This window comes from Akebia trifoliata, chromosome 2, assembly GCF_017979445.1.
Source record: "Akebia trifoliata isolate Shusen 1 chromosome 2, ASM1797944v1, whole genome shotgun sequence".
NCBI lineage: Eukaryota > Viridiplantae > Streptophyta > Magnoliopsida > Ranunculales > Lardizabalaceae > Akebia > Akebia trifoliata.
In genome coordinates this window covers 6384796-6402107 of record NC_141376.1, presented here as the reverse complement: position 1 = coordinate 6402107, position 17312 = coordinate 6384796, and the positions used below count along the sequence as shown (strand labels likewise).

The following is a 17312-nucleotide window of genomic DNA, read 5'->3' as shown; positions in this document are numbered from 1 at the left end:
TCCCAAGAATGTAGAAGGAATGTTTTACTAATGAAAAGTTTCAGAATTAAGACATCTAGCATGCAGTGGACCATTCCATAAACAGCAGAGTTGTGCACCAACCACAAACATTTGAATCAAGGACAGCACTTATGACATTAATATACTGCAAGTATTACCTCTGATGCTAATGGAGTAGCTCCAGAATCCTTAGATATCAATAAGATTTGTAAAGACCAAGCATTGGTTTCTCTCTATCTTCCATTCTTTTCTTTGCAGCCTCCCTTGCTTTAAGTGCAGCTGCTTCCTCCTTAGACACAACCTTCCGCTTCTCGTCTTCCCTCTTTCTTTTACCGACAGCAATCGACGAGGGAGCACCTTTAACTGATCTCATAGGGTTAAGAGACGTCGGAACAACCAAACCTGGTGGGGGGCCACTTTGACATTTGATGGCACCTCTATCTTCCGCACTGGGCCCTGATTCTGAAGCTGACAATGGCTTCTGAACTGGCCCTTTTTGTTTGGGTTTTGATGAACAATGGGGTGTGATTAATGCCTCCTCTTGAGTTACCCACTTACCTGGTTCACCCCACCACGCAAATTAAAATACCAAACAAAAAGGAAATCAATAAGTAAATACAAATGTGGAGCTAGATACCTAAAATGTCAGAATAGTAGAAGCCTGAATTTGGGTCATAGTAATAGCCATTAGTTCGATTGTGGTAATACCCGGTAGTACTGTCATGCTCCCACTCTGCAATCATCTGAAGCTGTTTCAGTTTAAATAGCACCACCAATTACCACAAAACAAAGAGGATTTGTAGCCACCTAAAAAGTCAATAAAACAGGGCTATTTTAAACAATCAACCTAACATGGTAACCTCTGATAAGCAGATACAGAATACAAATAACATGGATTGAAAGTTTGATAGTTCCCCAAGTCGATCTATTCCCACATGACTACTTAACCCTCCTTTTTTATTATTTTTTTTTATAGGTAAAATAAATTTTATTAAGCATTCGAGACGAGTCACTGACAAGAAAGATGACGTACTAGAGAACCATAAAAGACAATACAAAAGCCATACTTGAAGCAAAATTCAAATAAACTACACACCCAATCCCATCTACCTCAGAGGTCCTCAAAGGACACCCTACGGGAACTCCTTAAACACCTTACACCAAGAGAACATGAAACCCAAAATCGAAATTATAATCTTACGCATAGGATGCTCCCAATCCTCAAAGATAACCAACCCTCGAACAGTGCTTGAAGCGACTTCAGAAAGCATCCATAGAGATTCCAAACAAATAAGTAAACTGAAACCAGATCTGAGAAGCGAATTTGCAATGTCTGAGCACATGGTCAACAGATTCCACGGCCTCCATGCACAAAGGGCAACAGTTAAAAGCAATAATATCCCTCTGAACTACACCATCCATCATAAGAATCTTTCTCAACACAGCGGACCAAATGAAAAAAGAGACCTTAGAAGGAACATTAGACACCCAAGCAACTACAACAGGAAATAACGACATTTGCCTCTTCTTTACCCACTTTCCATACTCTGGTATCCTTACTTTCCATGTTAAATTCTACAGAGGAAACACAACTAACCAACCTAGCAATAGACTCCACCTCCCAGTCATTAAGCACTCTTCTAAAACCAACATAGTTTCATAAAAACTAAAGAAAATTACAATGTATGAGATACCTAGACCATAGTCTACAGGACGTACCTTACCTGTCCAGTGGAGTAAAAATCAATTAATGGGCCAAAACTATTATGGCATTTTGGACCAGAAATTAATATAGTGGATATAACCATTGCAACCATCCAAGGTACAAAATTTGGGCTTTTTCGACCACTCAAAAAAAAATGTGATCAGTTGGATGGTTACAGTTATCTGTTGATAAAAGACATCTGCTAGGTAGGCCCACATGATGGGGTTCCTTGATGTCTGCTTGTGTGCTACATATTACTTTTGACATCTGGAACAATAAACAATAAATACAAGAGCTATGAATATTACCATCTTTGGAAGCCAAAGAAAAACTAGCAGTGCCTGGATTCTCCTTGTGGTCTTCTACTCTATGAGAATTTGAATCCCTGACCTCACGAACAGCTGCTAAATCCTTTTGATAGCTCCGCTTTGCTTTCTGGCCAATAGTTTAGTATGAAAGACAAAAATCAATATAAATAACATTTGAACAACAAAGTATCATTAAAATGCCATTTTTTAACATGTTCCCTCAAAATGTTCTAATAACTAGTAAGACATGTCTGCATTGACTATCATCATAAAATATGTGATCAACAACTACTAATACAATTCTCACTCAAACAAAAAAAATCTTCCCATGCAAGTGAGAAGACACCAAAACTTGTATTGGTCCACATTCTTTGACTAATGGTGAGGACCAAAACATGGTCAGTGTAGTATTTCACTCAAGCAAGAGGATCATGTGGATCACACAGACTCATGTAAAATTCATGTACAAACCTGCTCCTATGTGTATAATTAAAATAAGGTAGTCTTGTTACATATATAAGATTAAAATATGGTAGTAGCTAGACTTTTTTTTTTTTCCTCTAGATTGTCCTACTTGTACATGTGACTTTCCAAAAACAAGTACTTTCTTGGGAGATTAGAATCATCTGATGGAATTCAGTTCTTGTTTAGCATATCTCCTAGATGGAGAATGGGTTAGTTTTAGAAGTGGACCCTTGGCTTGCTCCCATTGTATGTTAGAGGTACATAGTACTATTAAAAGTATAGTGCAACCGTACTACACTGTGTCCCCGTGTACATATGAGGTACTGCAAAATTTAGCATATTACTCAGTATTTAGTAGTGTTTTACTATCTTAATATTGTAATAATTTTCTGGGCATATTATGAAAATACTGCTACCCATATAAAAAATAAAGAACAAAGAATAAAAAAAATTATAAAAAGCAGCTTATGTTTTGCTATGTTCTGTCTAAAGACTATTCATCATACTTGTATAAGTACCACCATAGAAGTGGATGCATTGGCGAAAGAAAGTAAGACTAGATAATATTAGAGCATAAGCACCCCATAACTTTCCCTAATCAAACTTCCTAATCCCATAAAAGAAAAAGTCACTCCTGAAATTAGAAAGGAGAAAAATAGGTGTAATATTCATATTGAGAAAAGATAATTACAATTTAGTTTGTTTATTCCAACCAACTAGATATTAGTTATAAATTTATAATCTGTAGATGAGTTATCCCACCAAAATATTTTGAGATTATAGAAAATCATTTAAGAACGTATAAGCCTATTACTTGAGCACCATAATTAGTAATATATATGTGGATTGGCTAAATAAGCTGTGTAGCTAGATTGTTGAACATAGGAAAAGCCCCTAGATTCCTTCCCCTTTTCTTCATAGAAATCTCTTACTTATCCCGGAAATATGGGGGGGAGGGGGAGCAAACTTAGGTGAAAATTTGTAATATGCATGGTGAAGATAGATACTTTAATTCTGGTCAACAAGGAAAGAACTTACTGCTTCAATTTGTTCAAGGGCACGAGCTGCTTCCTTTTGTTCCTTCTCCTTGGCAGCATTCTCCTTCCGCATAGAAGCAAGCCTCTTAGCAACACTATCCTTGTGACGCTGACCAAGCTCATGAGTTCTAATACTCAAAGGATTGTTGGCTATGTAGATCTTGCAAAAGTCGCACCATTTATTTCCCTGGCTAACCCAATACTGAGAACAATACACAACCAATGGGAACACTTTTTAGAAGAATGATTATTTCTTTATAGTCAACATGCATAAAAGGAAGAGAATGGGATTTTGGACTTCACAAAACTAGCCTAACCCAAATCTTAAGAAATCAACAAAAATACGTATACAAATAAATGTCAAGAACTTGACATACTAGATAAACAAAAGATTAAACAAAATGTTCAGCAACTATAATATCATGGTTTAAAATATCGGAATGTATAGGTCAATACAGATATTGGTATCACCCAAGACCAATACGAAACATTGAATGTATCGGCCGATACCGTATCAGTTTTTTCATTAACCAAAACATTCAATCGAACAACATTTTAAACCTTGTATGACATAATCTTTATAACACAATAATCAAAAGTTTACAATTATTTGTCCACAAATATGGTATAATCTTTGTAACATATTACTAATATATTATTATTGAAGAATTGTTATTAGTTCAGGGTTACGTTTTAGCTTAAGAATAAGAAAGTTGAACATATCAATTTAGCAACTTTGAACAAGAAGCTGCTTTATTCTCATAGGTGCACATGGGCCATTGCCCTAATTTAAACTTAGTATTCAAATTCTTATAACTAATTACAAGACTAGGAACACCTTGTTCAAGTTCTCCAGCATTTTCAACACAAAAATGCCATTAACTGATTTTGAAGAACTAGCTAAGGAATTAAGCTTTTCCTACAACAATTTATATCATCCCAAAACCGAGTCAATTAATGAAATAGCATCAGAAGACGAATCTTCGAATAGCAAGCAATTCCAGTTACAAGGGGCCTTGCCGCTGTGACTAATGGTGTGTAAAGTTAAGTCCTTCACCGCTTCGTGATTCTGGCATCTGGGTTTTCAAGGGTTTCATCGTTTAAGGTGGATTTGTGATTCTGGGTTTTCTTGTTTCGGGTGAAATTCAGGTATTTTTGCATCAGTTCTTTTTATCAACCAATCCAAATAACAAAAGTAGGAAAAACAACATATTTGACGAAACACTAATTACATTAAATAGGTTCAAAGAAAACAATAGAGGATTTTGAAAAGCTGTGCAACTAATAGAGATTGAGAGAGAGAGAGAGAGATGTCACCTCAGTCATATTTGCAAATTGAGGCTTCTCGAGAGGGGGAATTGCAAGACCTAATTCTTCAGAGGGCAGGACGGGAGGAGAGATTTTAGGGTAATTAAAACTTCTGTTGATCAGATCTCGAGCAATAAACCCTAACTGTTAGGGCAGAGAAGAGCTTTATGTATAAAAAAAATTCACTTCCTGGAATCCAGTCTCCGGCTTTTCTTACACTTTTTGGCCGCTGCTTTTACGAAGAAAGCAAATCAGAGTCAGACCCCCTTGTATTTTAGGAGTTGGAGCTTGGAAATTAGCAACTTGGGTGGGCCTAACCCGGATCTGGCAGGTTCAACCCGGCCTTGGTTGGGTTTTGGTTGATTATTTTTTTTATTTAGACGTGCCCCCCTCACTTTTCACTTTTTGGTAAATATTAGAGATATCCCCCTTACATGCCTCCCTTGACCTTAATCTACTTTATAGACTAGTGAGAAAAGACCCAAATGCCCTTATCTTCAATCTTTAGCCAAAAGCCCTTGTTTTCTCTTCCTTCAAACCTCGAGGAAAGAAATGATTTTTGTTGAAGTATAAAACAATGGAATTTGATATAGAAAAACTAGGATTTTCTACAATGGATTAGTTAAGACAAGGTGGAAAATTATGGATTGGAGACAAGGTTGAATAGATTAAAGTAACCATAGAGGTTGAAACTCATGAAGATAACCAGTTCAGAAAAAATAATAAAATAGGATATTTTGGGGAAGATTAAAATTATGGAATTTGTTTTATAGAAAACTCTAGGATTTTCTTCAAAGGGTTGAATGCTAAGTTGTGAATGATGAATTGAAGAGAAGGTTGAGTAGATTTCAAAAAAGGTACCATAGATATTGAAGAGTTAAAAGATGACTGGTTTTAAGAAGAAAAATCAAGGATTTTTTTTCCTAGAAATCGAAGACAATGTGACATTTAGGTATTTTCCCATTAGTTAAAGAAAAAGGCTAAGGTCAAGAGAGGCATATCATTAGTTTCAAAATATAGGAGGTATCTCTAATATTCATAAAAAAAGTGGGGGCATGTCTAAATCACCTTTTTTTTCTTTTACTTGGATTTAAGTTCATAGTGAGATCTAGGCTCTTGATGAGGTTGAGTCAACCACGCTTATGGTCGTCCGAACCAAGGCAATCAATCAATCAACAATTTTGGGCCAAGTTTGGTTGAGAACCCTAAGGAAGTGGATATACTTAGACTAGCCCTATACTCCTATTGAACTTAAATTTGCTATACTCAAAGTTGACTTTAACAGGCCTAAATCGACATCCCATCTTTTCTCTCCTTCCTCACCATCAAACAAGTTGATGAGTCGGGCATCCCTAGCTACCAGGGAAATCGATGATTTCTTTGTCATGACAAACTAGAGTTAAAGTTTCATCAAAGAGTATTTCCACGAGGTAAAACCTCCTTAGGGAATATAGATTAGGACTGCAACTTAATTCGGATTGATTCAGTTTAGGGCAAAATCAGAATCAAATCAACCTAAATCAATTCCATTAAATGAGAATCAAAACCGAAGCAAATTGCCATAGAACCGAACCAAGTCAAATTGAGCTAAGGTCAATTTGGCTTAATTCAATTCAATTCAATTCAATTCAATTCTATGGGTTGCAAATATCCTAAAAAACACCTAGTTGAAACAACAGACTTCTAAGAAAATAAAGGGGCATTAGTTATTTTCATAGAGACAAAAGATAAAGGATTATTGAAATTAAAAAACATTTTGAAGATGTTTTCGTGAAGAAAGTTACATCAATAAAAAAAAGGATACAAAGCTAAACCAATCTGTTGAGAAATGGCATCATGTGAAACTTTGGAATCAAAGTTGCTGCAACACCAGTGAAGAACGAAGTCAACCTTACTCTCAAATGAAAAGTCATATGAGCCAAGCCAACTCTGTTTAGAGAGATCAGATCACACGTGTTTTTGTTAAAAGTCTCTAACCAAAAATCAACGTGGAGTTGCTTGAGTTTAATCAAGAAAAAAGGCATGGGGCTTGAAAACAGATGAAGGGTAGAGAGAGAGAGAGAGAGAGAGAGAGATACCAAAAAGTCTATAATAAGAGGTTTAGAAGTCATAAAAGGTTTGGTTTGGTAATAACAAAATCATTAATATTAATATATGAGGTTTGATTCCATACAAGGTCTGAACTAAAAATCGAATGAAATTGATCGATTCTCCGTTTTCTTGAACCTAGAACCAAGCAGAAATTAATTCCAAACCAGTCCAACACTCTCAGTTTGGCTCAGTCCTCATCTAAATTATAAACACATGAAGATAGTGGTATTTTTGGTCATTTTTCATTAGTCAATAAAGAAGACCGAGGTCAAGCTGCATGCCTAAATTACCCAAAATATAACTTGAGGAGACGAAGACTTGAGGGAGAGATCCTCCACAGCCCATTTCTCCTGTAGCTGTTGTTAACAAACACAGACTATTCATGATTTTGATCAGCTTTTTAAAAAAAAATTATCAAAAAAACTTTTTTTTTTCCATTAATCAATCAAGTGTTTGAAAGTGGACGGTCACTGTACTCCTATATTAAAATGATTGGATGCAATCATCTTGATGACGTGGCTCATCCTCAAACGTTGATATGCACAGGAGAATCGCGATCTGCTCCCAATCAGCCGATGAAGCTTTATGGTTCGATCTTGTGTGTGAGAGATGATGGAGAAACCATTATATCCCTAATAAGTCCCACTCCCACCAAACCAACTACTACTCCATCCCATTCCCACCTTTTTTTTTTCTCTTGATCTGCAACTCCAATAATGGAAAAAACCCAATCCTCCTTTTCTTCCCAACAGTGTAAAAACAGAGAGAACTTAAAACAAAAAATTTAATCTTACAGAGAGAGAGAGAGAGAGATGGACCCATCATTCCTTGTGATGCTATCAAACCTCCTCCACCTTCACAGCCACTTGGACCCAACCACATCTCTCTTATCAGACTCTCATGCCTCCAGCACCACCTCTGCCTCCGCCACCCTCTCTTCCACCTCCGCCGCCCCTCTCCTCTTCTTCACCATAGCCTCTGTCATCTCCTACGCTGCCTCCCTCCGCTCATCCAACCCCTCCTCCTCTTCCTCCACTTCCACCTCTAACCCCAAACGTCACCACCACCAAAACCACACCACCACCACCACCACTCACACCAACAACGAATCCTCTGACCTAAGTGTCTCTGCCTTCCGCGCTCTCTCCACCGAACACATATGGGCCATGGAACCCCCTGTTCGTGACGCCCAATGGCGTTCCTCTTACGGCCTCTCCTACCCTGTCTTCGCCAGCCTCGTCGATCAACTCAAACCCCACATCCTCCAATCCAAGCTCTCCCTCCCATCCGATTACGCGGTAGCCATGGTCCTATCCCGCCTCGCCCACGGCCATTCCGCTAAAACCCTAGCCGTCCGATACTCCATCGAACCCTATCTAGTCTCCAAGATCACCAACATGGTTACCCGTCTCCTTGCCACCAAGCTTTACCCCGAATTCATCAAAATCCCAGTCGGTCACCGCCTCCTTCAGATAATTCATGCCTTCAAAGAACTCACATCGCTCCCCAACATGTGTGGTGCCATCGATGGTAGCCCCATCAAGCTTAATGTCAATCGAGTCCCTGATGATCAGGCTTATAACCCTTCTACCTACCGCTGTCGATATGGGTACCCCGCTGTTCTTCTCCAGGTTGTCGCAGACCATCGAAAAATTTTCTGGGATGTTTGTGTTAAGTCCCCTGGTGGCACGGACGATGCCACCCATTTCAGGGATAGTCTCTTGTATAATAGGTTAACTTCGGCTGACATTCTGAGAGACTCTGTGATCACTGTCCGAGGCCACCATGTCCGCCCCTATATTGTTGGTGATTGGTGCTATCCTTTGATGTCGTTTCTACTCACGCCTTTCTCTTCAAATACGACTGGAACGTTGGTTCAGAATTCATTTGATGCTGCTCTGATGAGGGGGCGGTCGATGGTGGAGCAAGCTATTGGGTTGCTCAAGGGGAGGTGGCAGATTCTGCAAGATTTGAATGTAGGGCTTAATCATGTGCCACAGACAATCGTCGCATGCTGTGTGTTGCATAATATATGTCAGATTGCAGGCGAACCTGAGCCCACATTGTGGAAGGACCCAAAGGAGACTGGTCCTCCAGCAAGGATACTTGAGAGTGAGAAGTCATTTTATTATTTTGGGGAGAGTTTGAGGCAAGCCATGGCTGATGATTTACAAGAGAAGCAGCAGCAGCAGCGAGTGAGGTAAGGGAAGGGTTATTTGGTGTTCCTTCTTATTAGAATTGTACCTTTGTTATTACTGTACTCTAACCAGATTTAGGTTACTAGTAAGGTTTCTTTTCTTTTTCGCTTACATCAATACTCTGAAGGTAATTTCTGTGGATCTATTGTAATGGGTTCTTCTTAGAATCACTGGAAAAGCTAACATTGAGGATAAGTGATTGAAATAAGAAGTCTTAAATTGGATTGACTAGTCTTGCTCATGTGATCTTAGTTAGGATATTTTTCATCAATTTATTTTTCATTGTGTTTGACCAATGTCTTTGGATTTGTGGTGTGTTCAAGATCTCAGAGTGTGATCCTTTGAGGTGAATCCTTGGACTTGGTCCGGTGGATTGATGATTTTATTATACAAATATGAGCCTATTGCATTTGCTTAGATGAATCCAATGCAATACTTGTTTGACACTGTTGTTAGACAAACTGATGATTTACTTATAAACTTTGCTAGGCTGTACATGTTCCGTAGATGTAACTCGTATAAGATTTATTTATGAAATAAAAATAGGGGGTTGAGAAGACCTATCAAATACAAAGGGAAGCAACAGAAGAAGGAAGCTACAATATAGGAAAAGTGAAACCGCAAATTTACATGCTCTCTTTACTCCAAAGGTCCCAATTAAAAAAGAAGCCTTAAAATCCTCAAAACACTTGTATCATAAGAAAATGAGACCCAAATGAAAAATAAAGACATCTTGGATGGAGAGTTCATGCTCGAGAACATCACAACTATTTCTCTCCTTCTGGATGCCCCAGCAAGCAGAGGGGATCAAACTTCATAAAATCCCAGAATTGCCAACTTTGAAAAAGAGAGAGAATCATTGCAGGGAAAGACCATTGTATGTGAACTAGAGACAAGAAGTGAGATAAAATGGTATGAGCAAATGAGCAATGAATAAGATGATTGACAGATTTGTTCCTAGATTTACACTTGGAACAAAAATAATAGAGAACACCTTGAGCCATGATATTGTTAGCAACCATAATCCTCTGTAAGAAGAACAACCTAATGAAGAAAAATTCCACATTGGAGGGAATTTTGGGACCTAAAATAGCCGAAGTTAGAAACATGAATGTTCAAAAATGAGCAAGGGATTTATAAAATGATTTAACCTAGAAAACATTACCTTGACTCAATCAAATTCGGCAATCTTCCTCCTTAGGAGAGATGGAGATGTCAGATGTTGGCTAATCAGGCTATTGATAAGTCCAAGCTCTCAATAATTGAAGTTCTCATTCTAAAATTGAAATTTCGGGAAGCCTCTCCCCCAGTTCAGACCATGAGGTTTTGACTTTTGAATAAAAGAATTCTTCTTAGATGAAATAGAAATATAAAATAAAGATTTGCAAATTGCATTTTGAAGGAAGAATTACCGCACCAACAATTCTCCCAAAATTGAATTATGTTTATTTTTCCTACTCCAAATGCAATCCAATTGTGAAACTTGGGAAGTTCTTTGAGAATGCCTTCTCAAATACCACACTAGTATGATGAATTCAGGTCCCCATTTTCCCAACCCAGGTTAGTAGAATCTTTCTTCGCCTTGATGACTCTCTCCATTGGTAGTCTTGGTCAGCAATGAACTTCCACAAGTATTCACCAAGTAGAGCTAAGTTCATAACCTGAAGCTTTTAAAAATGAAGTGGGACTAATCCTTGCTTCATGTCCATTATGAAAATTTAAGCTGAAACTAAAGAACTCTTGCTATTTTATGTTAACCTTCCGCAATATATATTGTTTATTTTTTCTACTTTGTTCATGTTTTGGTTTCCAATGGGTTGTGGCTTGGGAGGATACATTGTTTTCTGGAACTCTTCTGAGGGTGTCTCGCAGACGAACCACCCTGTTTTTCTTGACCTAGAAGTAATACTATAAATCTGGTCCTCGCTCTTCCTTTTTCTCCGAGGTTGTAAATGTTGTGTTCTAGATCTTTAGGTCTTCTTATGGGACCTTATTCCAAGTGTTACGCAGATTGGATTGATGTGTGCAGACAACACATCATTCATGGTATGCACTATGGACTATTTGATACTATGCTTATAGCTAATCTGCCTAATTTGAGATTCCTATGTCATAGGGCGTCGATGGTCTGTGTAAAATAGGCCCCAGTCTCAACTTTGGAGTTGGGCTTCTCTTGTTGGAGTGTAATTATCAATGGAAGAGGCAGTATGTGCTGCTGTAAAGGGCCCTTGGTTAAGCATTGGGACATCCTGTTGCCAGAGAGCTGGTGTGAGGGTTCTTCTAGTACTAGGTCCTTGACAAAAATTCTATTGTGGCATTTGGTTGAACTTCTGAAAGAATGAGAACTTTTCTAGCATTTCTTTTAGGTAGAGAGGGGACTTTTTAGAGTTGTGTCTTAAACCACCTCCCGAAGAAGACTATAATTTACAAGTATAGGTTAAGATGTATGTTTCATTTTGGAACTATGCAGTCAATTGATATGTGTAGATAGAGAGAGAGAGAGAGAGTGGGGTGAACCCAACGATCATTCTCGTGAAATAATGGATGGGTGAGGATTGTCTATGCATCGGAAGATGAGCTATGAATGGGATCACATGTAATTTTAAAATGACTATTTACTACATCTTGACTCGATACTTTTGCAAATTATGTTATTCTAGGATAAGGGTGTTTAAGAGCCAGCTTACTGGTTTTCTAGCATTAGGGTTTGTATAGGGTTATTCAGAGGATCTATTGTTCTCACGATGGGCAGAATAAGGTGAGGGTATCAATGGATTTTGGTATTGCTCTTGTGAAGGATAACGCAAAATTGGTTATCTAGAAATGAATGCCGAAAAAAAACAATTGGATGAGTGTGATACTTGGTAATATAATCACAACCATCATTCTTGTTGTGTTCATTGTTCCCAACCAATTCCAAGGTGGTTCCTTGGCCCTTGCAGTAACTTATTGAGGATGAAGCGAAGCCAACAAACGAGGCAATATGATTGCTTAACATCAAACTTGCCTGAGCAGAAAAAAGAAAAAAAGAAAAAAAATAAAGTTGGTCAAGTCAAAGTATTTTCAGAAGTCTCAAAATGCATTCCTTAACCAACAACTGCCCACAATAGTTGAAAGCAGGCAATTACCTCTTCTCCTAGACCATCAAACCTACATGGATGGGTGGATACATGGCACCAAAATCATCTCCAATAATCACCATGTAAGGTGGTAATCTGTGCTCAACGACTTGTTTCTATCTTGATCAATGCTACTCGATCTGAAAAAAGAAAGAGTGTTGATTTCATGAATCTTGAGATATATGCAGTTTTCTACTACTATGGACAATAGTTGAAAGCAAAGAAACTTTTAACTAGGTTACAGCTTCTACTTTACTGCTGAGGTACGGTATCCACCAATATCAACTTTGTTGCAAGAGCCATCGTAACTCCCTAACAATGATAATTTAAAAGCAGTTACTCCATAGATTAGGGATTGAGTATTAGAGCTTTCTGACTTATCGATCACTCATAATCGTGAGGCTGCTTGGCAGCCTGAGTCTTCTGGCTGCTAGGTTGTCTTCCATTGCTTTTTTACCACGGAAATTATTATATTCTGTCCTACGTTCAAATTTATCGTTTTGGAATTTTCCATATTTCGTGGATGGCAGGAGGGACCATCAAACCCTGGTTTGCAATGTATTGTAAGCATGGTTGCAGGGCTACTTCGCTATAAATAATTTATGGATGCCTTAGTTTTGCGAAGGTAATTTTTATCCCTTTGTATCCAATGTTTCTTAGTGAATTAGGTGGTTTCTTTTTGCCATCAACAATAAGGAGATGGGTGTTAAAAAAATAAAAGAAAATAAATAAAGATCAAGATTTCATCAAGCTAGTCTAACTGAAAAAATTGTTTGTATATCAATCAAAGCAACACTATTATCTCAAATATTTACAATCACTTTTCTTATTTGGCGTCATCCACCTTGATGCCCAATAAATAAAAATTGCTCTCATCATCTCAATTACTACAGGAGCCATGCCAAAATTATTAAAAATGAGAATTTAACATCTTTCATTCATAGAAATGCTTCAGTAGCTAACTCAGGTTTAGTCCCCAAAAAATAACCCTTCAAACCTCTTTCAGAGCAATTCATTTGTATCCAGGTTTCTTGCTCGTCCCAATGAAGTTCCACAACTCTCCCAGTACCACCAATGAACCGGAGTTGTCCCATGTATGTTCCCGTATTTCACCATGATTTCCTCAGTAAGCCTGGGAAACGGTTTTAGAGCCATCACCATTTACTTCTGGCACAGACATGTTTAGCCGGTGAAGAACCATTAACTTCACAAATTAAAGTCATCAAGTAACTTCAATCTTCCATCCATTCCCTCCATTGTATTGTCTTTATCTTCTATTGTGTATGAAAAATGTGCTTGGTGAATCCTTACCCCAAGAATTAAATTTTAAGATGCTCGACAAACAGCAACACTATAAGTGGCACACATTGAATTAGTGATCCGCCGTACTGTTTATCCCCCTGAAATGATTGGTTTCCCACTATTTGGAAGGAGACCATTGTAGGCCATTTCAGTAAGGACATTAAAAACAGCATCCATGTTCCCTTCTTTATGGTTTATCTCCACAAGAACTTTTTCGATCTCAGCATCATCAAGTCTACAGCTCCTCAAAACATCCCATATGACATGACTCAGTTCCTCACTCATTGCCTCGTTGAAAAGTGCTTTAGTTAGAGCAATAACAGTTACGGTATTGGGAACGAAACCAGAATGAACCATTTCCTTATACAAAGCAAATGCCTTCCGCACATTTCCACCTCTACAATGACCATGTATTATCACATTATAAGCAGCTTCGTCAGGCTTCCAATTTCTTTGAACTATTGACTCAAAGACTCGATCTGCTTCGTTCATCAGTCCTTTCATGCAAAAACCCTTTATAAGAGCCACCATGCTCTTGAATTCTGCATTGCTGCAATGTTCCATCAGTGTATCATATGTGACATCATCTGGAACAGACCCATCATAAAGCAACTTAAACAGAAGCTGTTTCGCTTCCCTTGTACGGGCTTGTTTACTCAACCCATTTATAAGCACACTGTAAGTGACAACATCAGGAAGGAATCCTTTTTGTATCATCTTGTCGTGCAGAGCGAGAGCTTTATTTACATCTCCTTCTAAGCAATACCCATTGATCATGGTCGTGTAAGTAAACTCATCGGGAGATAGACCCAGACTCAACATATCCTGGAAAAGTTCATAAGCTTCAGAAAATCTCCTCTGCTCTGAGAGACCTTGAATGAGAGACGAGTAAGTAACAATGTCAGGTAAAACACCCTTCTCAACCATCTCTTGCTTCAATTGGAATGCCTTCTCTAGATTACAATTTCTGCAAAACCCAGTTATAAGTGTGCTATAACTTACTACATCTGGTTTGAACCCTTTCAACACCATATCTTGTAGGATCCTCAGAGCTTCGTCCATTCTTCCCAAGATGCAATGTCCATTGATAAGGGCATTATATGTCACAATCGAAGGGGAGAAGCCACAATCGATCATTTCCGTCAAAACCTCCTGAGCTTCACTCAAGAATCCTTGCTTGGAGAAGCCATCAATCAACGTAGTATATGTAATTTCATTGGGATGAAGTCCCCTTACGTGCATCTGATCCATGAATTCGATGGCCCGATTTAAATTCCCACCCCTACACATGCTATTAATCAATGTAGTGTACGTTACGACATTTGGACCCACACCCTTACGAACCATTTCGGCATGTAAAACAAGAGCCTGATGAACATTTCCTTCCTTGCAGTACCCATTTATGAGTGTGTTGTAGGTCACCTTATCGGGAACTAAACCCCTACTTGTCATCTTCTCCAGTACTTGTTCTGTATCCTTCATCCGACCCTCTCGGCACAATCCATTGATGATTGCATTATAAGTTATCAAATTTGGCTCCAAATTTCTCCGTGACATTAATTCAAACAATTGGAAGGCCTTGTCAATATTCCCCACTTTACAATAAGAATCGATCAAGGTGTTGAAAGTGACTACATTTGGGGAACACCCCGTTCTTTCCATCTCATTAAAAAAACCCAAAGCCTTGTCTAATTTCGCTTCTCTGCAAAATCCTCGAATCAGAATATTATAAGAATATACATTTGGACAAACCCTAGACCTAATCATATCTCCATATAATTCCTCTGGTGTTGCAATCGAATCGCCAAACCTGAATATTGCATCCAAAACGGAATTATACGACAACACCCCTGGCATAAAACCAGAAGATTTAGCCAAATTTATAGTAATTAAAGCTTTCTTGATCATGTTCAAGTGAGTATAAGACTTGACTAGGAGATCGAAAACAGAGGAACTGGAATTGCAGAGATTGTAAGTAGATTTCAGGCACTCGAAGATTGAAGAACTGGCGACAGTGTCATCTTCATTATTGTGATTGGAGATGAGATCCTCGGCGAAGGTTTGAGCGGTCTTGTAGAGCTTAAATCTGGTGAGGATATGGAGGGCGACGCATTTGGGTTCGAAGTCAAAGAAAGGGCGTTTTTGAGCCCAATTTAGGAATTTTAGGGTTAGGGTTTGGTCGAATTGGGATTTGATGAGGAGATGAGAAGTCAGTTGTGGAGTGAAATGAGAAGATAAGGAGTCGAGTTGTTGTATTGGGTAGCGTCTGAGAAGAGTGTAGGCTTTATCTGCGAGCATAGCCAACGAGGGAGAAATGCGAGAAGTAGTGGTGGAGCTAGTGGAGAAGAGGCGTCGCAGCGATGAGTGGTGCTTCAAGGAGCTCATGCTGCTAAGTGTGTGTTCCGGAACACTTCAAAAGTCTTAAAGGAGATCAACTGTGTTTAAAATTCAGACTTAAAAAGTTTTATTTCCGTTTGTTTGATTTCATATTCCAAGTTTAAAATCGAAATTCAAAAATTTTAGAATCAGTAATAGAAGATACCGGATGAAAATTTTAAAATCTGATTTCTAATTTCCAGACTTCAGAAGTGTTACCAAACATAATCTTAGCTTGAGGGATAAATAACAATTTCAATAAGATCTCTTTTCAAAATTGAGAGATAATCTTAAATGATTTAAAATTATCTAAATTAATTAATTTGATCAGATGGAATCCGGATATAATTTTAATGAAAGTAAGATAGTTTGGATATGATCTTAATTAGTATGATCTGAGTTGAATCAGGATAAAAAAAAATTCGGCTATAAAGATAGATACACTCATATAAATGATTTGACACTATCCGACCCGAATCAATTGATTCGATCGGATCCAATTTAGATATAATTTTAATGATAGTAAAATAGTTCAGATATGATCTTAATTAGTATGATTCGAATCGGATAGAAAAAAATTGGATATAGATATAGACACATTCGTATCCAACCCAAACCTATTGGCATCATGGGACAGCAGCCTAAGAGAGGAGACTGCCATTTACAGTAAATCAAAGAAGGAAGTACGAGGAGGATGAGAAGTACAATAAATCAAAGACACAGTAGTGGTGTTGGGGCGTACAAAATGAACTTTTGAGTTTATTACTCTTAAGTCAGGACTTCTAGGGCCTGTTTGGATACCAGGAGCAGAACTACTCTTCCAAAGAACAGGAGTTGAAGTACTCTATGGAGGAGCTGGAAAAGTAATTCTGTACAGAAAGGGCGTTTGACAATCAACTCTATGAAGTACTGGCAGAAGTACTTTTGTGCTGGAAGTCTGTTTGGGAAATACTGACTTCTTATGACTTCTAGAAAAAAGACCAGAATACCCTTATATTATACTAGTTACTGTTTTTTATCTTTTAGTATCATAATATGCCTTCAAACTATACTGTTTTTGACATTTTAATTATAAATATTCATATAATATAATATAATAAATTTAATATAATATAATATAATATTTTAAATATTAAATATTATATAATGTTTAATCTATTATAAATCCTATACGCAAATTTTAAAAAAAAAATTGACAAACTGTTTTAGTGTCATAATATGCTTCAAACTATACTCTTTTGGACATTTTAACTATAAATATTAATATAGATAATATGATAATATTCTAGATCCAATAATATAATCTATATTTAACTATGAAATATTAATATAATATTTTAATATTCAATATTAAGATGTGTTACAATCTATTATACTCAAAATTTAAAAAAAAAATTGACTGA

The 17312-nt window shown here is 37.6% G+C and overlaps 3 protein-coding genes across 3 annotated transcripts; 1 reads left to right on the top strand and 2 right to left on the bottom strand.

Moving 5' to 3' along the window:
• On the bottom strand, positions 1–5084 carry LOC147409148 (C2H2 and C2HC zinc fingers superfamily protein). Its single transcript, XM_086425896.1, has 5 exons — positions 4833–5084; positions 3517–3717; positions 2014–2140; positions 638–733; positions 1–558 (listed from the first exon to the last, which is right to left on the bottom strand). Exons 1-5 carry the CDS (start codon positions 4839–4841, stop codon positions 197–199), a joined length of 795 nt encoding a protein of 264 aa, XP_086282022.1. The 5' UTR covers positions 4842–5084; the 3' UTR covers positions 1–196.
• A 2224-nt stretch (positions 5085–7308) lies between these two features.
• Positions 7309–9343, top strand: LOC147409147 (PIF / Ping-Pong family of plant transposase). The gene has a single exon (XM_086425889.1). The coding sequence runs from the start codon at positions 7727–7729 to the stop codon at positions 9116–9118; it is 1392 nt and encodes a 463-aa protein (XP_086282015.1). The 5' UTR covers positions 7309–7726; the 3' UTR covers positions 9119–9343.
• Positions 9344–12946: 3603 nt separating this feature from the next.
• On the bottom strand, positions 12947–16091 carry EMB2745 (Tetratricopeptide repeat (TPR)-like superfamily protein). The gene has a single exon (XM_086425880.1). It carries the CDS (start codon positions 15916–15918, stop codon positions 13624–13626), a length of 2295 nt encoding a protein of 764 aa, XP_086282006.1. The 5' UTR covers positions 15919–16091; the 3' UTR covers positions 12947–13623.
• Between the last annotated feature and the right edge of the window lie 1221 nt (positions 16092–17312).

Excerpts from the sequence above, each read along its gene's own strand:
- LOC147409148 (XM_086425896.1), bottom strand. Across the intron at positions 734-2,013 it reads TTCTTTGGCTTCCAAAGATG|AGTGGGAGCATGACAGTACT; the intron begins GTAATATTCATA and ends AGATGATTGCAG. Across the intron at positions 559-637 it reads CTACTATTCTGACATTTTAG|GTAAGTGGGTAACTCAAGAG; the intron begins GTATCTAGCTCC and ends GGGGTGAACCAG.
- LOC147409147 (XM_086425889.1), top strand. The coding sequence starts at position 7,727 with ATGGACCCATCATTCCTTGTGATGCTATCAAACCTCCTCCACCTTCAC.
- EMB2745 (XM_086425880.1), bottom strand. The coding sequence starts at position 15,918 with ATGAGCTCCTTGAAGCACCACTCATCGCTGCGACGCCTCTTCTCCACT.